Genomic DNA, 25,009 nt, shown 5'->3' on the forward strand with positions numbered 1-25,009 from the left:
ACATAGGTGGATTTTCAGGAGTTTACGAAAGGCAAGGTGATATAGCTCTAGACAGGGTTGGAGATCTTTTGGAAGATTGCTAGATCCAATGTATGATGGACAACCTTTTTTTTCCTTGGGTGCTGAAAGAGTGTGGATGAGCACTATTGCACATGCGCGAGTGCCCACACCCATAACTCAATGCCTGGGGAAGAAGAAAACAGCTTCCCCCGCCCCCTGAAGGCTCTCTGGAGACCTTCTGGAGGCCGAAAATGGCCTGTTTCTCAACTTCTGGTGGGCCCAGTCAGATAGTGTTTCACTCTCCCTGGGCTCCAAAGGCTTCCCTGGGCTGGGGGAGGTGAAAATGCCTTCCACACCCCTGGAGGCTCTCTGGAAGCCAAAAATGACCTCCCAGAGCCTCTGCGAGCCAAAAATCAGCTGCTTGGCACACACACATGCACGTTGGAGCTGAGCTAGGGCAACAGCTCAGGTGCCAGCAGATATGGCTCCGCGTGCCACCTGTGGCACCCATGCTAGAGGTTCGCTATCACTGGTATAGCGTATCTAAATAGCTGACCGTACTATGGTGGGATATGGCACAAAGTAGGAAAGAAATTCCTGATGCACTATATTATCTCTAACAAGGCTGCTAGTTCCATTCTTATTTGTGACTTTATAACACAATTGCTAACAAACATACTTTGCGTTGCAGTACTTATTTTATTACAGGTAGTCTTCAACATACAACCATAATTGAGCCCACAATTGATGTTGCTAAGTGAGACATTTGTTAAGTTTTGTCCCAAGTTACGACTTTTCTTGCCACATTTGTTAAATTAGTAACATGGTTGTTAAATGGATCTGGCTTGCCCATTGACTGACAGAATAGAATGGAATGGAATGGAATGGAATGGAATGGAATAGAATAGAACAGAATAGAATAGAATAGAATCCATTATTGGCCATGTGTGATTGGACACACAAGGAATGTTTGGTGCATAGAATGTCTTTTCTTTTCAGAAGGTCGCAAAAAGTAATCACATGATCCTGAGACATCACAATAATCATAAATATGAATCAGTTGTCAGGCACCTGAATGTAAATCACATGACCGTGGGGATATTGCAATGGTCGTAAGTGTGAAAAATGGTCATAACTCTCTTTTTTCAGTGCTGTTGTAACTTTGAATGGTAACAAACTGTTGTAAGTTGAGGGCTACCTGTACTTGTAAATTCCTACTCCCAGCCCAAGAATTAATTCCTACCCACAATTATTTATCTACCTGAAGCTGGGTACTACCAAACATATTGTAGCACTTAAGCAAAATGTAAACGTACATAGTAGTATTGGCAAGGTATCCTTCTGGATACAACAGCTTGCCATTTTGTGCTTTTCTCTTAATTCTTCATTTATTCCTTGAAGGCATTGTATGCAAATCTCCCGTGATCTTTTGCAAAGCGGAAAAGCTTTCTGATCCCAGAAGGGTGTTTTCAGGAAGCAGCCAATTATTAAATAAGTTAAACATTCTATCACACAGCCCTTTAGAAGCACAATAAGCTGAGCATATATAATAGAGCGGACATGTTTGTTTTCTTGAAACGATGTTGGTTCCCTTGATAAGTTTAATTTGACTTTTTGCTGGAAGCGTCATTTCTTTGTGGAAAAAAGGCCATTCGGCGTTTGGCTCCCTTTGGAGAGCCTTTCTCCCTTTGTGGTCCTGTTTTTCATTCTTATTCCCGGTTGCCTGCAGTGACAGCAGCAACAGAACACACATTAGCAGACTGTTCTTGTGGCCACTCTGTTCTTCCCAGATAAACATTGCATAGCTCCAGCATATGGCTGGGGAAAAACAAAAACCCAGGGCAGGCTCAAGATAAAGGTGGAACAAGGCCTCCTGCCAACCCTGCGGTAGCGGGCAAGTTCAGAGGTTTGTTTGTATGCAGTGTGACACCCTTTCATAATTGTTTGTGCGCAGTATGATACCCTTTCCAGTGACAGCTTAGGGGCTGCCATCACTTTGTGCAGCATCTACCCCCTAAGGCCAGCCCCATCCAATTCACTGCCATGCAATGAATAAAAATCAAAATGGCAGCTGTTCGTTGTAACTGCGTTCTACCCACCTCTTTCCCTCCTCCAGAACATCTCCAAACAATGCAATGGGCTTTGTTCTGTCGGGCTCTCTGGTAGAATCCTCCCAAAAATTCACAGGTACAAATTTCAGACACACACATGTTTGAAAATTCAAAACGATGTTCTTTATAATGAAAATTCACTTAAACTAAGCCCTCTTTTGGTCTAGCAAAGAGCACTCGTCTCCAACCAAACTGGTAATTTGTACAAGTCCCTTATCAGTCCTGTGATACTTAGCTTGCAGCTGTGAGGCAATTCAAAGTCCTTCTTTCACAAAGTGAAACACACTTTGCTCTGGTTTAGTTTCAAAGCAGGGAAAAATCAGCACACAAAAAGTCAGTCAGTAAAGCAGTCATGAAACACAATGATCAGATAATCCTCCACAATGGCCAAACCCACAGGCTGCTATTTATAGCAGCCTCACTAATTACCATAGCCCCACTCAACCACAGGTGGCCTCATTTTCTTTGATAATAATCTCTCAGTTGTTGTTGCCTATGCATCGCTCTCCGCATGCGTGGCTGTATCATTAACTCTTGTTCTGAATCCAAGGAGGAGCTAGATAATTGATCTCCTTCTGAGCTGTCTGCCACACTCTCCTCCTCCCTGTCACTCATGTCGTCTTGGTCAGAGGAGCCTTCATCTTCAGATTCCACCAGGGGCAAACCAGGCCTGCAGCATGTGGATGTCTCCCCCACATCCACAGTCCTTGGGGCAGGAGCTGGGCCAGAGCTAACCACAACAGGCTTGAGAAGCAACCAGGAGCAGCAATCAAATGCATTTCCTTGTCACTGTTGTGAAAGGAGGTTCTGTGTGTCTCCCCCCCCCAGCCCACTCCCAAGAAGGAGGGGGAGGGTTCTCTTTATTTTTGGTATAAAGTTTTTTTTTTTTTCTGCATCTTAAAACATACATAAATACAAACACATATATCATCATAATCAATCTTATCTGTAAATACTCTCATACCTTAATATTTAACAGTGCATATATGTAAAAACATCTTGTAGAGCAAATTAAAAATCTAACAGCTAAATTTGTATCTAATTTAAAAAGAAAGGCTATCCTTAATCAAAGATAGCAAAAAAGAAAAGTAGAACAATACATCAAAATATAAAATAAAAAAATGAATACGTTTTCTACAATTTCTAATATTCAACTCCTCTAAGTCTGTATTACATAGTTTATCCAATACTGCCACCATTTCTCTTTTTGTCATTCACGTTTTTACAAAATTATCTCTAATTCTTTTACATTTAAAGTGTTTACAAATTGATCTACCGTATTTTTATTTTCAACCCGTTCATAAAATTTCCCCCAGATTTTATAGAACTCCGAATCTTCTTTATCTTTAATTTTCATTGTAAGTCTATTCATTTCTGCACAGTCCATAACCTTCCTTAAAACCTATCTATCTTTTGGTATTCAATTCAATTTCCAATTCTGAGCATATATAATTCTAGCAGCAGTCACTATATGCACAATTAAATTAGGGTTTTTTTAATTGAATTTATCTGGCAAAATACCTAACAAAAATATTTTAGGTTTTAACTCAATGTTCTGTTTCAAGATTTTCTCAATCCATATTTGGATTCCTGTCCTGTATTTTTTAGTTTCCATACACATCCACCACATATGATAAAAGGAACCAGGTGTATGATTACATTTCCAGCATTTCATAGATTTATTCTTGAACATATTTGCTAATCTCTCCAGTGACATATGCCATCTATAAAACATCTTATACATATTCTCCCTAAATGCTGCTGATAATTCCTTTCCCATAATTGCTGCTAATCATCCATATCTATTGCATGACCTATGTACTTCATTTATTTGGCGGGGAGGGTTCTTGTATTGATCTCCCTTTGATGGCTGTGATCACCTCCCTTCCATTTCTGCAGAATGGAAGCAGAACCAACCCAGTCACTGAGCCTGACCTTTTTTTTTTTCTTTTGGTACCAGCAAACATTTTGATGGGAAAGTTAAATTGGTGGCCACTGGGAGGAGCTGCTGAGATCTGCTTGGTTTCTGCAGTAACCATGGAGAATGGAAAAATAAATGGGGGGGGGCATTGGGGGAGGGGGGATGATCCCTAAGTAAATGAAATCTCAAAAGAATAGAAAATGTACCAGATATTGTTGAATGAAATACAAAATAGGCAGGATTTCCAGCTTTGATGTCCAAAGCCTTATATCGGTTATATCATTGTATCTCTTAGGGTAGATGCCCAACACAGAATAAATTTATTTATTATTTATTGTTATTTATTATTAGATTTGTATGCTGCCCCTCTCCGTAGACTCGGGGCGGCTCACAACAGCAATAGAACAATTCATAACAAATCTAATAATTTAAAAACATTTTTAAAAACCCATTATTAAGCAGACATACATACAAACATACCATACATAAATTGTATAGGCCTGGGGAAGATATTTCAATTCCCCCATGCCTGGCGGCAAAGGTGGGTTTTAAGGAGTTTACGGAAGGCAAGGAGGGTGTAGGCAGTTCTAATCTCCAGGGGGAGTTGGTTCCAGAGAGTCAGTGCCGCCACAGAGAAGGCTCTTCCCCTGGGACCCACCAAACGACATTGTTTAGTCGACGGGACCCGGAGAAGGCCAACTCTGTGGGACCTAATCAGTCACTGGGATTCGTGCGGCAGAAGGCAGTCCTGGAGATATTCTGGTCTGATGCCATGAAGGACTTTATAGGTCATAACCAACACTTTGAATTGTGACCGGAAATTGATTGGCAACCAGTGCAGACTGCGGAGTGTTGGTGTGACATGGGCATACCTGGGGAAGCCCATGATTGCTCTCGCAGCTGCATTCTGCACAACCTGAAGTTTCCGAACACTTTTCAAAGGTAGCCCCATGTAGAGAGCATTACAGTAGTCGAATCTCAAGGTGATGAGGGCATGAGTGACTGTGAGCAGTGAGTCCCAGTTCAGATAGGGCCGCAACTGGTGCACCAGGCGAACCTGGGCAAACGTCCCCCTCGCCACAGCTGAAAGATGGTTCTCTAATGTGAGCTGTGGATCGAGGAGGATGCCCAGGTTGCAGGCCCTCTCTGAGGGGTTCAATAATTCCCCCCCCAGGGTTATAGACGGACAGATGGAATTGTCCCTGGGAGGCAGAACCCACAGCCACTCTGTCTTATCCGGGTTGAGTTTGAGTCTGTTGATACCCATCCAGACCACAACAGCCTCCAGGCACCGGCACATCACTTCCACTGCTTTGTTGACTGGACATGGGGTGGAGATGTACAACTGGGTATCATCTGCATATTAAATCCTGCCCTTCCTCTGGACATTGCAGTATCGGAAGGCCACCTTGCTGGATTTTCAGCAGGATTTGTTCAGCATCCTTCAATCTATCATTTCAAGTTACATTTTTACTTACAGCTGCTGACTTTTTAAATCATAGACTTTCACAGCACTGCGTTACTTTTTTTTTTTTTTGCTTTATTGTTGCAATTGTTGCTCACTTTGTAGTAAACAAATGTAATTAATTGATTCATTATTGAACATTAAAGTAAATTCAGTATGTTAATACAGCTCTGTACTGCATTGGAGCCCTGTCAAATCATTTGCCCAGAAAGTTGCAACTGGTCATACGGTTGATCCTCTATTGATGTACATTGAGAACGAGATGTATCTGTACGTTCGTGCAATGCTCTTTGGAAGTGTTGTTCTTTATGTTCTGGCTACAAGTAAGTGTTGGACTGCATGGCTCTTCCAATGTTATCCGCCTTGATGTTTGGCAACCCCTCCCAAAGTAGCATGCTATTTTAATTGCTTAGGCATAGCCATTTACTGTCTTGCTGTTATAGCTGACAGGACTTAGTCGTGATCTTTGTTACCCAATAGTGTGAAAGAATTATATTACAGCAATTAGCTCCTCTTTGGTTTATTTAAGTGAGATGTAATAACCTTCTGCTGCAACCTTAATGAAGGGAAACTTTCCATTCCACACCCAAAATAATTCTTCTTTAGTCTTTTCTTGATCCTCAAAGAGAACAAAATGGATTCATGTGGGAATTTTGATACACGAGGAACATATATTAAACTATAAACTATGGGTATGTTTTGTACTAAATGGACAAAACAGTGAATTGCCCTTTTGTTACCTGTAATTAGTAATTATAAATCACCCTTTTTAATCACTGCTGAGAGGTATTGATAGTGTGGCATTTATAATTAGCTCTCTTTGGAGAAAGCTGTTGTACATACTCCTGGTCAGTTGGAGGATGATGAAGAGCTTGAGGACTCTGATACAGATAGTGTTTATGAATTAGTGGTAGGCCCTGGGTTACAGGTATTAGAACAGGTGGGAGGCCAGCCACAGGATGTTGCTATAAGTCCAGAATCTAGTGAGGAAGAAACAGATGTTCGCTGGGTCAATCCTCAATTCAGAAGGGTCCAAAAATGCAAGGAACAGGTGTTAGGGAAAAGATATTAAATACTGGAGTGATGTATTTGGTACATCAGGGGGCTAATGGGGAAGAAGGGTGGAGTTTCAATGTTGTAGTTCTAAAATGAAATGTGTTTCCATTTCGCTCCGGAGCCAGTAAGTTCATTCTGTGTTATTTTGCAGTCATTCCTGCTGTTTTTGAAGCATGCTGTAAGTACATAAATCTTGAGAGACGGAGAAGGCTGGAAGGAATGTATGTGGAATGTAATTAAGAGAGATAACGGGAGAAAAGGAATGTACCATTCTATATTGTATTTTGAATACGGAAGTGAAGAGAATAAAGATGGAGTTTCTTTGTTTATGAAATACTGCATTCAGTAAGAGTTATTTTTAATAACTAAAGTTCTACCAGAAACCAGAACAAAAGCTAAATACATTCCTGTAAATATGAATTTCTGATTGTCTTTCTGAGTAGCTTTCAATGGTGTTAGGATGCTGTTTTAATACCTTTCTGTGTTCGATAATAATTACATTTGGGAAATAGAAACCTGGCATTTTGCCAAGTAAAAATACTTACAGGCTGTCCTTAATTTATGACCACAACTGAGCCCAAAATTTCTATTGCTAAGTGAGAAATTTGTTAAATGAATTTTGCCCCATTTGATTACTTTTCTTGCCACAGTTGTTAAGCAAATCACTGCAGTTGTTAAGTTAGTAATACAGTTGTTAAGTGAATCTGGTTTCCCCATTGACTTTGCTTGTCAAAAGGAGATCACATCAGTGATGGGTTGCTCCCAGTTCGACCTGATTCTAAGAACTGGTAGCGCTGACGGCAGGAGGCTGCACTCAACAGTCCGCAATGCTTCTACATATGTGCAGAAGCGGGGCACGCAAACTGGAAGCAAGGGGTTTTAGAACCCACTACTGGATCACATGACTCCTGGGACACTGCAAGTGTCTTCAATATGAGCCAATTGCCAAGCATCTGAATTTTGATCACATGACCCTGGGATTGCTACAATGATTGTAAGTGTGAAAAATGGTCATAAGTGACTTTTTCAGTGCTATTGTAACTTCAAATGGTCACTAAGCGAACTATTGTAAGTCAAGGATTACCTGTGGTTATTTATATTTGTTTGTGTAGGTTTACGTATGAAATTGCACCTGTTTTTGTACTCATGGAACAAATAACACTTCGAAAAATGAGAGAGATTATTGGATGGTCCAACAAAGATGGTGATGGAATATTCTCACCTGGTAGGTTTCATTTCATATTTTTTTAAAAATTATTGAATAAATATTTAGCGAAATAAAACCAATACAAATATTAAAAAATAAAGAAAGTAAAAGGGGTTGTGAATAAGAAAGAAAATTGAAAAACAGTAAAGAAATGATCATTAAAAAGGGTTTTCCAATCTTTTTGACGGTGGTTATGAGTGCATGAATATTTTACTTTCTCTGTCTAAAGTTATGTCATAATTTCCTTCTTTCATAAGCTACCCTTTATAATCACCTAACCCATAAGTCGCACATTCATTTTTTCCCTAATTCCTGCAAAAAGTCAGTAATAAGCAGATAGTCTGTATGCTCTTAGACCTATCATATGGAACTCAGTACTTTAAATCAGAAATCTTATGCTTTTTAATTCAATTCAGTTATTCTGAAAAGGTGATAGACTTCTTTTGATTTTTGACTTTCAGTTACAATCTCTAAATTACTTTCCTTCAGAGGCCAAACAAAGGACATTCTTCTATTTTATAACTTGCATAACTTTTAGGTTTTTGAACTTCTTACTTATATTAAATGAGGCTAACATATGGTGACTGATTTTCTATGCTTTTAATATTGCGTATTTTAATTATTGCAGCCTTCAATATTAGCAAAGTCAACTTTCCTAGCCTTTCTTGATAGCATGACTTAAGATAGTCAAAATACTATGTTAACTAAAACCTTAAGAGGCTTCTCTTTGAATAGAAATGTAACAATGTTCTTGTTTGCATGTAAGCACGGCAATATCCAAATTAACACAAAACAATTGGGACCAATAGAATTTCTGAGTCTCAATATTTAAGCAGAAATTTTAGGAAACCATATTTTGTTCACCTCTTTCTGGAGAATGTGATTGCATTTGAAGTTTTTTGCAAATATTACCTTAAGAAAAGGCAGTATTCATAAAACTGGAGTGTTGCCCTTGAGTAAAAACAGAGGTGATTATCATTAACTTTTGTCTATTGGCTCATTGGATATCGATGCTTTTTTGGCTACATTTGGAACATAGCTCACGAATACTGTTTATACCTTTGTCATAGAACTATATCAGACTTATTTTCATCCTTCTAATACTTTATTGTTGGGTCCTCTCATTATAGGTGGCGCTATATCCAATATGTATAGCATCATGGCTGCCCGCTATAAATATTTCCCAGAAGTCAAAACCAAAGGCATGTCTGCAGTGCCTAAACTGGTCCTTTTTACCTCAGAACATGTGAGCGCAATCATTTCAATTAACATGATTACTGTATATTGGGGTTTTTTTGTCATCAGCCTTGTTCTGGAGAGATTTTGTGCATGATATGACTGTATGTATGTTTTTATATATTGGGGTTTCTTGCTTTTTAGACTTTTAAATGTACTATTGTTATTTTAGATTCTAACTATTAGATTTGTCATTATATATTGTTTTTATCACTGTTGTGAGCCGCCCCGAGTCTACGGAGAGGGGCGGCATAAAAATCCAATAAATAATAAATAATAATAATAATTGTGTCTATTGGGTTTCATTTCCTTAGCCTTATGGAGTTCAAAAGCAATCACAGCAAATTAACATTACCTATTGATTGTTGTTTCAGAGTCACTATTCAATAAAGAAAGCTGGAGCTGCGCTTGGATTTGGTACTGAAAATGTGATTTTAATAAAGGTCGATGAAAGGTGAGATATTTATACATCTTTAGCTGAGTGTCTTTGTGTTTATGTTCAGGTTGGAACAATGCTAAGGACATAATAACAGCATCAGTGAATGCCCTACTGTTGTTTCATTTCTGTTTAGTCCTTTTTTCATTCTTTCTTGTATGTCAGATTTGGCTTTCACGTTTCACTTTGGTTGCAGGGGCAAAATAATACCTGCTGATCTAGAAGCCAAAATCCTGGATGCGAAACAAAAGGTATTTTTTTTAAAAAAAGAAAAGAAAAGAGGAAAATATCTCCTACTTAATTTTCTTATTTTATTTAGAATATTGTTTACAAATTGGACACAGTGGCACTTATTTCTAAATAAATGTGTATCAGCTTGCATTTTTCACCCATCATATGGAAAGGCGGGTTAACTATAAGAACTGATAAGCATAGCAGCATAAATTGGAACTGAAGAAGCTTCTTGGATGAGAAGTGAAATGTTTGCAAAGGAAAAGAAAACAAGGAAGTCCAGCTGCCACTTTTTGGATAATCATGACCTGGATGGTTGAGAATCTCCATAGACACAAAGCAGCGTAATTCCACATGTGAATTTCCACAGGGAACTTATTCCATGCTATAAGTCAAATGCTAGAAAAAAAATTATCCTGATCTATCAGCAAAGTTCTTGTGTGGTTCTTGAAATTTTATTACATACAATTGAAGATTAGAACATATAATTGTGGGGTTCTTTTTGCCAATTCACCCTATAAGAATACAGTAGTACCTCTACTTACGAACTTAATTCATTCCGTGACAAAGTTCTTAATTAGAAAAGGTTGTAAGAAAAAGCAATTTTTCCCATAGGAATCAATGCAAAAGCAAATAATGTGTGCGATTGGGGAAACCACAGGGAGGGTGGAGGCCCTGTTTCCTCCCAGGAGATTCCTAGAGAGGCCCCATGGAGGCTACTCCTTGCCTTTTTAAGCCCTGTTTCCTCCCAGAAGATTCCTAGAGAGGTCTCATAAAGGCTTCTCCCCACCTTTTCCGGCCCTGTTTCCTCCCAGGAGATTCCTAGAGAGGCCCCATGGAGGCTTCTCCCTGCCTTTTCCGTGTTACAGTTTCGGAGGCTTGGGTTTGTAAGTGGTTCTTGAGAAGAGGCCAAAAAAATCTTGAACACCCAGTTCTCTTATCTAGAAAAGTCCGTAAGTAGAGGTGTTCTTAGGTAGAGGTACCACTGTACTGGTAAACTAAGATAAGAATTCTCCTAGTAATGTCTCTTCCTCTTTGAAGGGATTTTTTTTTTGCCAATTGTATCATTATTACAACTGTCTCCCAGTGAGATTCATGAGGGCAACTACTTAATAGTTCTTACTTCCATCAAGATTTATCACCAATTTTAGTTGTTGCTTTTTTTTAAAAGGAGCCACTATGTTTACTATACATCTTATACTCATTGTTAAGGTTACAATTTACTTCAGTCAAAAATGTGGTCAGGACTCACTCATCTCTCGCTGGAAACCTTTTGATGTACTCTTGAACCACCTCAAGCCCAGTACAACATGATGTGAAACCAAGTACTGTACGACGGTTATGTTGGTAGAAGTTGTACATCCCTGCTTTACATCATGAGTGCACAAACTTGGCTGAAGGTCACATTTAAATCAGGGGCAGGTTCCAGCTACATTTCGCTACCGGGGCTCATCCACGTATCTGTACGTGTCCCACTGCACAATTTCACTTCTGCACATGCTCAGGACTACATTAGAAGCTGAACACACAGCTGAGGAGCTTCTCAACTGTGCTTCAGATGAAGAATAAAGATTGACATTAATGTGAGGGTGGGCAGGAGAGAGCTTTTTTTGATACGGAGAAGCCATCCTCGCCCGGAAAAAAAATCACCAAAAATTATGTCATCGCCGGGCTCCTACTGGTGCAGAACTCTGGTCTACACCAGTAGGAACTCATTACTGATTTAAATATTCTGGGCTGTGCAGAAAACAAGACACATACCGGTAGTCCTCTGTTTAGGATCACAAATGAGTCCCCAAATTTCCATCGCTAAGCAAGGTATTGTTAAGCCCCATTTTACATCCTCTTTTGAAGCTGAATCACTACAGTTGTTACATGAATTTGACTTCCCCCGTTGACTTTTTGGAAGTCGCCCAGCATTGCTTTGAAATGAGACGAGTAGCAAAAAAAATATTATCATCATCATCAACAACAACCTCATCATCAACATCATCAACCTCATCATCAACATCATCGTCAACCTCATCAACATCATCATCAACATCATCAACATTATCAACATCATCATCATCCACATCATCAACCTCATCATCAACATCATCGTCAACCTCATCAACATCATCATCAACATCATCAACATTATCAACATCATCATCATCCACATCATCGACTTTGCTTATCACAAGTCAACTGGAAAGATTACAAATGGTGATCGGTGCAAGTGGATCATAAACACATGCCGCTAGCCAATTGCCCAAATTTTTGTTACGTGACCACGGTGATGTTGCAACAGTGATAAGCTTGATACCCTATCATAAATCACTATTTTTCAGTGCTGTTGTAACTTCAAACAGTCAACAAATGATTGGTTGTAAGTCAAAGACTCCAATGTGGCAAGGATGAAAAGCAGTGTCATCCAGAGGAAATTCCCAACTCCAAATTTTTTGTTCAAACCCATCTGGTTTTTTTTCAGTTGATTCATTCTCCACCAATGCATTTTTCCCCATCTTGTGTAGCCTTAAATTGGCTCAGTTTAATTTTCATATTCTTATACTAAAATGGTGGAGAGGAGTGAAGGCCATGTAAAGGAAGCTAGGGAGTCAAGAGACTCAGGTTAAGTACCAAGACTTTGTATTTCTCCATTTGAAGCAAATGCCTAAAGATCTTGTGTCTGATAGAAAGCAAAGGTGGGCTTCTAGGATGGAATGGTGACATGTGCTCGCCCCCGTGGCTCTGAGTGCTAGCGGAGTCCAGCACAATTATGGCACTGCACCTGGGCAGGTAGCAAAATTGCGCATGGAGATGCAGGTGCGCCCATGTTTCTGTGCTGTTTTTTGCTTCAGTGCATGCCGAAACACGGGTACACCTGTGTCTCTGGCGTGATTCTGCTACTGGCACAGGTGTAGTAGCATAATTGCGCTGGACTCCACTAGCACTCAGAGCTACGGGGGCGAGCACATGTTACCGTTCCATCTTAACAGCCCACCTCTGGATACAAGGATGATAATATGTATTTTCAGAAAAGTTTTCCTCAGTGCTTGTGGTTATTCAATGTGTTCCCAGAGCATTGCTGCTTTTACAATTGATGGTTAATTATAGGGTATTTTTCCCCCATCATCTGCTTTAGTGTCTTTGGAAAAATCAAAGAAAGAACATGCAACAATTAAAAAGAACTTGGGATCAATAGTACTTTAGGTTAGTGTAAAGAGCTATGTTGGTGCAGTAAGTAGAGTACAGTATTTCAGGCTACTGCTGCTGCCTACCTGCTGGCTGTCTGCAATTTGGCAGTTCAAACCTCACCAGGCTCAAGGTTGACTCAGCCTTCCATCCTTCCGAAGTGGGTAAAATGAGGACCCAGATAGTTGGGGGCAAGCAAAATGCTGACTTTGTAAACCACTTACAGAGCACTGTGAAGTGGTATGTAAGTCTAAGTGGTATTGTTATTGCTATCACATTTGAAAAATGTATTTCACATTAGAGCTTCTTTGTTTTTCTTTACAGGGATACGTTCCCCTTTATGTGACTGCAACTGCTGGTACAACTGTTTATGGAGCCTTTGATCCTATTCCAGAGATAGCAGACATCTGTGATAAGTATAATCTTTGGCTCCACGTGGATGTAAGTAACCAGGGCTGCATAATCCTAATCCATTTTATTTCGAAATAAAACCCATGAAGCACAATCGCTACGCTTGCATGACGTTCCTAGCAAAATCAGTTGTATTGTATAAAATTATGTCCTAGTTAGGATCATGTACAAACTATCAAGTGTTAATTACTCAGCAACTTAAACTCCCCTATCAGCTTCTAGACGAGGGGTCTGCAACCTGTAGCTCCAGAGCTGCATGTGACTCTTTGGGTCCTCTACCGCAGCTCTCTGTCATGGCAGAGGAATAAAAGAACCATCATCCTGTCAAGACAGTGTCATGGCCGGAGCCTTAGTGCAGGAGCGAAGTGGCCCTCTACTTGCCTTTGCGGGGCAACAGCATTCCGCCTTCACTGTGGTACATTTGCTGTTGCCGCCAGTAATGAGGGCTGGGAGGGAATGATGGGGTGGATCTTTTGTGATGGGGGCCATCCCCCAAGCCTGGCTCTTGCAGCACCTTGCACAACATGAAAGTTAGTGTGCTTCACAATGTGGGAGACTGGGTCCCTTCCCTTCCTGGAGGCCATTCCCTGCCCCACTCGCCTCTGGCAACTCTCTCTCTCTCTCTCTCTCTCTCTCTCTCTCTCTCTCTCTCTCTCTCTCTGTGTCGCTCCCTGTCTGTGTGTCTCTTTTCACTCTCTCAGAAAGCCCTGCATGCTCTCAGGCTCTTCGCTACCCATTTTCCTTTCTTTGTTTTGGAAATCAGGGCTGGCTGAGGAATGAGCGCAACCCACCTCGTAAGTTTCCCTCCTCCTCCTCCTCCTCCTCTTGCAGCCCCTTGGCCGGCTGTGGCAAGGCCGGGAGGGTGTGCACTAGAGGAGGAGGAGGAGGAGGGAATCCTTTGTTGTAGGTTCAGCCCAGATTTCCAAAAGGAAGACAGAAAAATGGGTAGCAAAAAGGAGAGCACACAGGGGGTTTGGAGAGAGTGTGAAGAGACACAGAGACAGGGAGCAAGAGAGAGCGAGATACTCAGACACACACAAACACAGTCATAGAGACACATGGGGAGGAGTGACAGAGAAAGAAAGAGAATGAAATGAGAGAAAGAGAGAGAGAGAGAAAGAAATGAAAGAGAGGGTGATTAGGAGACAGAGGAAAAAAGACAGATGAGAGAAAGAAAAAGATAAGTGGGAGGGAGAGGGAGATAGAGAAAAAGAGTGATGAGAGAGGGAGAGAGACAAAGAGAGGGAGATATATATTTTCCATAGAAACAGAAGGAACACGGGGAGCCACAAATCCTGGGTAGGTGTGGCTGGGGGGAGGATATGACTAGGTGGGAGCGAGTGACATTGAATTGACCATGCCCACCCAGGTTTTGTGGCTCCCGTTGTTTTGTTTTCTGTGGGAAACAGTCCCAAGAGGCTCTTTGAGTGTTTATGGTTGCAGACCCCTGTTCTAGACAGAGATGAGGGACTAGAACACCTCTGCAAATAAGTCAAGTCAGTCAGATTATTTTAGTATATTTTTGTGAGTGGGTGTCTTGCTTAAACAGGGCAATTGAAACATAGAAACATAGAAGATTGACGGCAGAAAAAGACCTCATGGTCCATCTAGTCTGCCCTTATACTATTACCTGTATTTTATCTTAGGATGGATATATGTTTATCCCAGGCTTGTTTAAATTCAGTTACTGTGGATTTACCAACCACGTCTGCTAGAAGTTTGTTCCAAGCATCTACTACTCTTTCAGTAAAATAATATTTTCTCACGTTACTTCTAATCTTTCCCCCAACTAACCTCAGATTGTGACCCATTGTTCTTGTGTTCACTTTCCTATTAAAAACACTTCCATCCTGAACCTTATTTAACCCTTTAACATATTTAAATGTTTCGATCATGTCCCCCCTTTTCCTTCTGTCCTCCAGACTATACAGATTAAGTTCATTAAGTCTTTCCTGATATGTTTTATGCTTAAGACCTTCCACCATTCTTGTAGCCCCTCTTTGGACCCATTCAATTTTGTCAATATCTTTTTGTAGGTGAGGTCTCCAGAACTGAACACAGTATCCCAAATGTGGTCTCACCAGCGCTCTATACAGCGGGATCACAATCTCCCTCTTCCTGCTTGTTATACCTCTAGCTATGCAGCCAAGCATTCAATTTGCTTTCCCTGACTGCACTGTTCACCCATTTTGCACCCATTGAGAGGAGGTTAAGCTTTCTACTGATCATACCACATTAAAACAACAATTACTGCCCTCCCTAATTTTTTTTAAAGCAGGAAATAAAAAGGCCTATCAATCACAGCAAAAATGATGTCTAAGGCAGTTAACAAACCAGTAGTGTTGGGCGAACCGAACTTGCACAATTCGGGTCTGTACCAAATTTTACAGTGTTTGGCATGCCAAACCCGAATTTTTTTTTAAATTCATGCTCCGGTTCGGCATTCGTGCCGAGCACCACGAAGCGCCACCACCCAGCTGTCATCTGCTGAGAAGAGGAGGAGGAGCCAGGCGCCGGTGGCGGCGGAGGAAGGCGAACACCGGGGAGCTGTTGGCCAGTCGGGAAGCTGGGAGGGAGGCACAAAAGGACCTGGGGAATCCCATGAAGGGATTCCGGGGGCAGAGCTTTGATGTCACATATACCGGCAGGTTGCTAAGCATGCCAAGATGATCACTTCCTGGATTCCGGGGGTGGCACTAGAATAATGGAGGGAGGATGGAATCCAGAAAGTGATCACCTTGGTGTGCTAGCAACCTGTAATTTTTATTTTTACATGAAAGGACCTCCCTTTGCTTGCGGTGCTGCTGCGGCGTCCTTTTTCATAAAAATAAAAATAAAAAAAAATAAAAAATCTGTAAAAATAAAAAACAATGGGATTCCAGGGGTGGAGCTTGGATGCCCCGGAGCGTTCGGAGTTCGGGTTTGGGTTCGGCCGAACTTTGCGTGAAGTTCATCTGAACTTGCTGAACCTGAACACCGTTGGATTTGCCCATCACTACAAACCAGTACAACCAGGAAAACTATGTTTGCCTTCAGGATCATTATGTGCATTGTTTACCCATACATCAGATTTGTCATGTGAATTCAGCCAATGAGCTAAGCTTGTGAGTAATGATGTATTGATTAGAGCAGCGCTTCTCAAATAATGGGGCGGGCCCCCATGGGTGGGCGCAAAGCAATGCCAGCGGGGACGTGGGACCCCAGGGAATGTGGTTTTTTTGCCACAGAGGGTAGGATGCATGTCCTACTTGGCACTTGTAATAGTACCTCCATCATGCTCTTCGGTGTTGTCTCCAGGGCAGCCCATTCTAAAAGAAAACATCTCGTGGATTCAATCAAACTTCTTGAACTCATGAGATGTTTTCTTATAGAATGGGCTGCCCTGAACAGAACGCTGAGGAATGCGATGGAGGTACTGGTACAAATGTCAGATAGGATGCGTGTCTCACGGAGGGGTGCAATTTGGGGACTACAGTCACAGCGGAGAGTTGCCCCCCCCAAAAAAAATGTTTACTTCTTCCTAGGGGGCAGTGTAACAGAAAATCATTGAGAAGCAATGGATTAGAACATTATAATGCAAATAAATTATTGCAATGCTCTGCAAATTATTGTATGGCTAAGATTGTGGAAAACAGGTCTGTCGTTCTTTCTTTAGGGAGAACTATTACAGCGAGTTTTCTGCTGAAATGAACGATCTTTAAAAAAATATTTCAAGTTCCCAATTCAATTCCTAAAGTTTACCAATTTTTCTCATCTTTTCCAGGCTGCCTGGGGAGGTGGGTTACTGATGTCTAGAAAGCATCGTCACAAGCTGAACGGTATAGAAAGGTATGCAATTTAAAATTCTGCAGGGGGACAAAATGACATGATAAATATATCGGCATAAGCATTATCCTTCTCCCAACTTCCAGCAAGAATGGAAGGAAGAGAGTCCCCAGATGTTGTTGTACTTGAATTACAACTCCCAGCCTCCCCCCTCCTCCATCCCACCCTCTCAGCTATTTTGTCAGTGCTGGTTATAATCCAACAACCTCTGTTTTTTCAAAATCTATGATAATTATGAATATTGTATTCAGTGGCGTATGTCCACCATGATTGTAATGGGATAAAGGTACCTTAGAAAAATGGGCTGCAAGAATGTCTTCAATCTGCACTAGATCACAATTAACTGGGATTATTTGGGGACCTGCTTGGTGCTAAGTTGCTGCAGTACTAAGACCAAAATGTTCACAACTGAACATATACTGCTCAAAAACAATAATAAAGGGAACACTCAAAGAACACATCCTAGATCTGAATGAATGAAATATTCTCATTGAATACTTTGTTCTGTACAAAGTTGAATGTGCACAACAGCATGGAAATTGACTGGCAATCAGTGTTGCTTCCTAAGTGGACAGTTTGATTTCACAGAAGTTTGATTTACTTGGAGTTATATTGTGTTGTTTAAGTGTTCCTTTGTTTTTTTTAAGCAGTGTATAATTATATATTATATTATAGAATATATAGGTATATTATGTAAGTATTATATATAATTATTATATATTATGTTATAGAATATATAAGTATATAAGTAATATATATAATTAAGTGTTCCCTTTATTTTTTTTGAGCAGGGTATGTTGCATTGCATATCAAGTGGCAGAACCTCAGAATAGTTTTATCTTGGGGGGGGGGGGAGCAATATGACAAGCTGCCCAAAGGATGGAAAATACATTCACGGCAGCTGTTCTTTGAGGATTAATTTTTCTATTTAAGAGACAATAATGATAAGCTGATGGTGTAATGAATGCCAATTTATTACTGTCAGTTTTCCACTGGTAAGCTGATGCACTATTTAAATTTTTGAGAGCGCCCTCTTATGGACACAATTTTAATAGCAGTGTGGCAATCTTCATTTCCTCAAACTAGTACCAGCCGATCAAGGTCATATTTAGTCAACATACTATGAAGAAATGCTTAAGAGAGATTCTTATAACATACAGTATCAATACATGTGTTAAATGTCTTGCAAACAATATTATTATTTATTTATTTATTCATTCATTCATTCATTCATTCATTCATTTATTTATTTATTTATTAGATTTGTATGCCGCCCCTCTCCGTAGACTCGGGGCGGCTCACAGCAATAATAAACAATATATAACAAATCTAATAATTTAAAAGAACACTAAAAGCCCCATTATTAAAAGCAAACATACACACAAGCATACCATACATAACTGTATAGGCCCCGGGGGAGATGTTTCAATTCCCCCATGCCTGACGGCAAAGGTGGGTTTTAAGGAGTTTATGAAAGGCGAGGAGGGTGGAGGCAGTTCTAATCTCTGGGGGGAGCTGGTTCCAGACGGTCGGGGCCACCACAGAGAAGGCTCTTCCCCTGGGTCCCGCCAAACGGCATTGTTTAGTTGACGGGAACCGGAGAAGGCCAACTTCCCCATTTATATATCCCCATTTAGAAATATATCCTCAATGTATTGCTTGAAAACGTAAGGAATCATCTTGCTATTCTGAGGTTCTTCCAGCTTAATCTTGGGGAGGAAAACCCATTTCTACTGTATCTACATTGCTCAAAAAAATAAAGTGAACACTTAAACAACACAATATAACTCCAAGTAAATCAAACTTCCGTGAAATCAAATTGTCCTTAGGAAGCAACACTAATTGACAATCAATTTCACATGCTGCTGTGCATATTCACCTTTGTACAGAATGAAGTATTCAATGAGAATATTTCATTCATTCAGATCTAGGATGTGTTCTTTGAGTGTTCCCTTTATTTTTTTTTAGCAGTATATCTACTCTGTGGTGGCACAGTGGTTAGAATGCAATATTGCAGGGTACTTTTGCAGACTACTGGCTGCCAGCAATTTGACAGTTCAAGTCCCACCAGCTGAAGGTTGAATCAGCCTTCCATTCTTCTGAAATTGTTAAAACAGGAACCCAGATTGTTTGGGAGCAATATGCTGACTCTGCAAAGCACATAGAGAGGGCTGGAAAACACTGTGAAGAGATATATAAGTCTAAGTGCTATTCCTATAGTTACTCGGATTTGTATGCTTTCAAACTGCAGTCTTACAATAAAGTAACATAAATTCATTTTTGTTATGTTTTCTGTGTGGCCGACTTGGGAGGTCGATAGTTATCCAACCTTATAAAATGTGTTAATTATGGGGTTGTTGATTTTTAATTAGTCCAATTGACAGCCGTCGACATATTTTAGGTATAGTATAACCTCCATTGTGGACATGCAGGTTACCTTGATCTCACTGGTATCAGTCTGCTCCTACCCAGAGGTGGGCTGCTAAAGGTAGAACGGTGACGTGTGCTCGCCCCCGTGGCTCTGAGTGCTAGTGGAGTCCAGCGCAATTCTGCTACTGCACCTGGGCAGGTAGCGAAATTGCACACGGACACGCAGGTGCGATTTTGCCACGGGGGAGAGAACACATCACTGTTCCACCTTAGCAGCCCACCTCTGCTCCTACCTGATGTTAGAGAATTTTTAAAAAATCACCACCTCTGATTCCATGGCTTGTAAACATGTTCCTTTGTCTTGCAGAGCCAACTCTGTCACATGGAATCCACACAAGATGATGGGAGTTCTACTGCAGTGTTCTGCCATTCTTCTTCGGGAAAAGGTTTGTTTCATAAATTGAATGTTCCCTCCCTCTATTTCCTTTGATCGACCGTATATAAGCTGCAAAAGTTCGTTTCTTGTTGGGACGCTCCTGAGTGTCAATTGCAGTGCGTGGCATTAAGGTCCCTGGTGGTAGATGTTTGTGTCCAAAAAACCTTGAGGGCAGCATAGTTAAATACAATGATTCTGAAAAGATTAGTGATGTTCCTTTAGCCTTCATTCTTAGCTGTTGGTTCTTTAGCATTTGGCTAAGAAATGCTCCCTTGCCACACATCTGGACTCAAATAAGGGGCCACTGATATGTTTTCAGTACTGTACTATCATATCCTATCATGTACTATCATGTCCTGCCTGTCAACGACTACTTCAGTGTCAACCACAACAACACAAGAGCACATAACAGATTCAAGCTCAATATTAACTGCTCCAAACTTGACTGTAAAAAATACGACTTTAGTAATAGCGTTGTTGAATCATGGAACTCATTACCAGACTCCGTAGTATCATCCCCTAACCCCCAACATTTTACCTGTAGACTGTCCATGGTTGACCTCTTCAGATTCCTAAGAGGTCAGTAAGGGGCGTGCATAAGTGCACTAGAGTGCCTTCCGACCCCTGTCCTATTGTCTCTCCTATATCCCATATATCTTCTCTTCTATCCCTATATCTTTCTTCTATTCTCTCATTGATTATTTTATCCTATACTCTCTCTTCTATTCTTTCTCTAATTCTATTTCCTCGAAGGTGTCCTCTACTACCTTCATTGTGTATGATTGTGTATTGGAATAAATAAATAAATAAATAAATAAATAAATAAATAAATAAATAAATAAATAAATAAATAAATAAATAAGAAATGAAATGAAATGAAATGAAATGAAATAAAATAAAATAAAATAAAATATAAAATAAAATAAAATAAAATATAAAATAAAATAAAATATAAAATAAAATATAAAATAAAATATAAAATAAAATATAATAAAACAAAATAAATAATAATAAAAATATCATGTTTCCCTGAAAATAAGACCCTGTCTTGTATTTTTTTGAATCCTGAAATAAGCACTTGCCATGCACTCAAAAGCCTGATTGGGCTTATTATCAGGGGATGACTTATTTGGGGGGAAATGGTATACAGCAGACTTTGAGGGTCTAAGTAAAATATCCTATGGATACACTGGGTAACAGCAATTTCATTGTCCTAAATCTGTGACTTGTTTTCAACTAACTTTTGGCCTCTGGATCCAAAAGTAATCACAGTTTTTTGTCTATCACGTCACCTTTTTAAGCCACAGGATACCCTCAAAAGTCATACAAATTGTGCATATAAAGGAAAGTAAAGTAAAAAATTTACCAAATATACTGTTTAGAAAGAATAATTTTATTCATACAAAGGCTATAATAGTTACTGCAAGTTAAATTGTGTTCATACAAATAATTGGTTTTTTATCGAACGGTAATTATACATATTAAGGTAAAAAATTTCGCTTATAGCTTTTTCTGGAGTGTTTAATCTGTGGACATTCTCACTTGATGCAGCAACAATAGTCAGCCATCATATGTACACCCTATCTACTTTGATATCATGCCCCCATGACCTTCAAATCTTGGTGGAATCACTCACCCTGCTCATCCCTGACTGAACCAAGATTTTCGGGGAAGTTAGCAAGGTGGCTATGTAAAAAATGCAATTTGATGCTCATGTTGCCTAATTAACTATATTATATGTATATAAGGTGTAGAGAAAAAACTTAACGTGGTAAAAGAAAACTAACCATAGTTTTGAAACCAGCGTGCCTAATTAACTATAAAAAAGCTCAAAAATCAAACTCAACAGAAATTATGTTACAAATTGTTCCCCAGTGAATTAACACCTGTGTTTCCTAAGTGGATTTTTTGTGCTGTGAACAGGATTGATTGGAACCAGCGTTGCTTCTGCTAGAAGAAGCAGAGAAAAAAAATGGGGCTGCAGGATGGAGTGTGTTGTGTCTGGGATTTTCTACCGACTCAGAAACATAAGAGGATTTAACTGTGATACCAATTTTAAAAGCTTAAGGAAACACATATGCAATAATGTTTAATTCATGCATTCTTGCTTGACGTATGTTGAACAGGCATGCTTTTTACCGTACCACAGGGTGTACTTCAAGGCTGCAACCAGATGTGTGCAGGATATCTGTTCCAACAAGATAAGCAATATGATATCACCTATGACACTGGAGACAAAGCAATACAATGTGGACGCCACGTGGATATATTCAAATTCTGGTTGATGTGGAAAGCTAAGGTAAAACGATGAGCAAAATGGGGACATTTCTATAGAAGCTTAACCAGAAGTCAATTCCCACCTATTCAACACAGCTTTAAATTCTTAGAAAACATAAGCATATTGTTTATTTAATATATTGATATCTCCAGGTGAAAAAACTTGGGAAAAAGAGAAATCAGTTTTCTAAATATCTAAGCAAAAAATGTATGGAATTTGCATCATAATTCCTATTCTGCCTATCCTTTGTGCATAATTGCTTACTTTATCTTACCAGCCATATCTTTTTTGGGAGGAGGGGAGCTCATGCAAAAGCCTAAAAAAGGGACATTTTAATGAGTAGAAAAATGGTACTTCGCTTGCACAAAGCCAAAGTACTTCTTTTTTAAATATGGGCAACTCTAAAACATTAAAATGAAGTTGTTCCATACATACATTTACAAATAGAATTCTTTATTGGCCAAGTGTGATTGGACACACAAGGAATTTGTCTTGGTGAATTTGCTCTAAAGAAAATATACATTTGTTAAGAATCATGAAGTACAACACTTAATGATTGTCATATTTCAGGGCTTTTTCAGCTTTGGTTAACAAAAGACTCCACATTTCCAAGATTTACTCTCTAAACTATTTAGGGGATGCAGAAAGAATATGAGATTAAATGATTTCTTTCCCTCTGTTTTCAAAATAGGGTACAGTGGGATTCGAAAGTCAAATCAACAAATGTCTTGAATTGTCAGAATACCTCTATAATAAAATTAAAAACAGGCAAGAGTTTGAGATGGTTTTTGAAGGAGAGGTAAGTTTTAGACTATAAATTACTTTCAATCAAATTATACATTTTTCCAATAGGAAATGTTTCCATCCAGCCCCGTTACTGTTATTTCATCTGTTTAATCTCTGGTAGATAGGTGAAGAATATGAAATCAGTTGAAACCAGTGAGATACATAACACTGAAATTCAGTTGATTCATAACCCTTAGAAAAAGGTGTTATCACTAAAGCCTTAAAATGAAATTGTTCCACTCTGGTGGCCTGCTTATTATTTGTTGCTTAAGTAAAGGAAAACATGCTGTTCAATGGTTTGAATCCTAGCTGAAATGGCTTTCTGCTTAATTGAGCCTCTGCAGGAATTTGAGTTATCTGTCTTAATGCTGTTCTGTTCGGGTCGTATGTGACCCGAAGCCAAGTTTGAGTCCCTGTAAAAATTTTTCCCTGCATATCTGAAACTTGAAATTTCATGACTATTTATCATTTCAGGGGTTCTCTCTATGAGAATTTTTTTTGGGGGGTGGGGGGCTTAGTTTTTGCTGGGCAAAAAAAGTTACAAATCTTATGTTCCCGGGTCACCCTGACCCGGACCGAAAACTCTTCATTTGCAGTGCTTATGTTTGGTCTTTTTGAAAGCTTTTTTCACTTGGAAAGTAGTCTGAACATTTCTGCACACAATGATATGAAAATTGAAATGAAAAAAGTAAATCTTATTGGTTTATTTTGCGGATATAATGCACGCCCCCCCGTTTTTGTGAAATTTTTTTCAATTTATGGATAGTTTTGCTTGCAAAATGCATTCTATTTTACTAAAGTTGGTGTGAAATTGGTAGCTTGAACATTTCTGAATATAAGAAAAATATAAAGGAACTGAAAAAAATGATTCTTATTGGTTTTTTAACATCAGAAATAAGGCCTCCCCCCCCCCTTGGCTGCTTGCAACCATTTTCACTTTTTATTTTTTTATGCTCCAAATCCGAAATATTCTTTAAAATCTTAGGCATTCATTTACTCAATTTAACAATGCTGATCATCAAAAAATATTTTTGGGGTGGTGGCTAATTGTTTTCTGGGCAAAAAAAAATCATAACTTTGAATCTGTTTCTGTTCGTATGTGACCGGACCAAAAATAATTTTTTTAGGTACTTGAATTTGATCTTTTTGAAAACTTTTTCAACTGGAAAACTAGTTTGAACATTTATGAACATAATGATATGAAAATTGAACTGGAAAAATTGAGACTTATATTTTTATTTTGATCAAAAAGCCCCTCCCCCCATCCTTTTTTAATTTCGTGTCAATTTCTATTTTTTAAGGCTACAAATCCCTAAGGAATTTTCCCCCAAGAGGTTTGATATACTAAATTGAACATTTCTGAATATAAGAAAAATATAAATGAACTGAAAAAAATGGTTCTTATTGGTTTATTTTTGCCACAAAAGGGCCACCCCCCCCTCGGCCTTGCTGTGTGCCATTATTGTCACTGTTTATACATATTTGTCTAGAAATATTTGGAATATCCTTTTGAAAATCAACCACATTGTAGCCAGAGAACTAATTTTATGAAACAAATCCATTTTACTAAAAAAAAGTATGTAAGTTTGAAATTAACAGCATAATTTTTATATAAATTGAAATAATTGAGGCATACTTTATGTGCAAAATAAACCAATATGCATCAATTTTTCCAGTTCAATTTTCATATCATTATGTTCAGAAATGTTCAAGCTACCAATCCCACACCAACTTTAGTAAAATAGAATGTATTTTGCTAGCAAAACTATCCATAAAGTGAAGACTATTTAAAAAAAACGGGGGGGGCGTGCATTTCATCAACAAAATAAACCAATATGCATCAATTTTTCCAGTTCAATTTTCATATCATTATGTTCAGAAATGTTCAAGCTACCAATCCCATAGCAACTTTAGTAAAATAGAATGCATTTTGCAAGCAAAACTATCCATAAATTGATAAAAATTTCACAAAAACAGGGGGGGCATGCATTATATCCGCAAAATAAACCAATAAGATTTACTTTTTTCATTTCAATTTTCATATCATTGTGTGCAGAAATGTT

The 25,009-nt window shown here is 39.1% G+C and overlaps 1 protein-coding gene across 3 annotated transcripts in view; it reads left to right on the forward strand.

The window, feature by feature from the left end:
• The window catches only part of GAD1 (glutamate decarboxylase 1), a 55,015-nt gene that overhangs the window by 24,114 nt on the left and 5,892 nt on the right, over positions 1–25,009 (forward strand). For all 3 annotated transcript variants that reach the window (XM_070737318.1, XM_070737309.1, XM_070737298.1), the window contains exons 4-12: positions 7,666–7,778; positions 8,891–9,006; positions 9,371–9,450; positions 9,629–9,683; positions 13,165–13,281; positions 17,015–17,079; positions 19,814–19,892; positions 22,032–22,181; positions 22,852–22,959. In XM_070737318.1, coding sequence (XP_070593419.1) covers positions 7,666–7,778; positions 8,891–9,006; positions 9,371–9,450; positions 9,629–9,683; positions 13,165–13,281; positions 17,015–17,079; positions 19,814–19,892; positions 22,032–22,181; positions 22,852–22,959 — 883 coding nt within the window. The remainder of the gene's footprint in view (positions 1–7,665; positions 7,779–8,890; positions 9,007–9,370; positions 9,451–9,628; positions 9,684–13,164; positions 13,282–17,014; positions 17,080–19,813; positions 19,893–22,031; positions 22,182–22,851; positions 22,960–25,009) is intronic.

This window comes from Erythrolamprus reginae, chromosome 1 (assembly GCF_031021105.1).
Source record: "Erythrolamprus reginae isolate rEryReg1 chromosome 1, rEryReg1.hap1, whole genome shotgun sequence".
Classification (NCBI taxonomy): domain Eukaryota; kingdom Metazoa; phylum Chordata; class Lepidosauria; order Squamata; family Dipsadidae; genus Erythrolamprus; species Erythrolamprus reginae.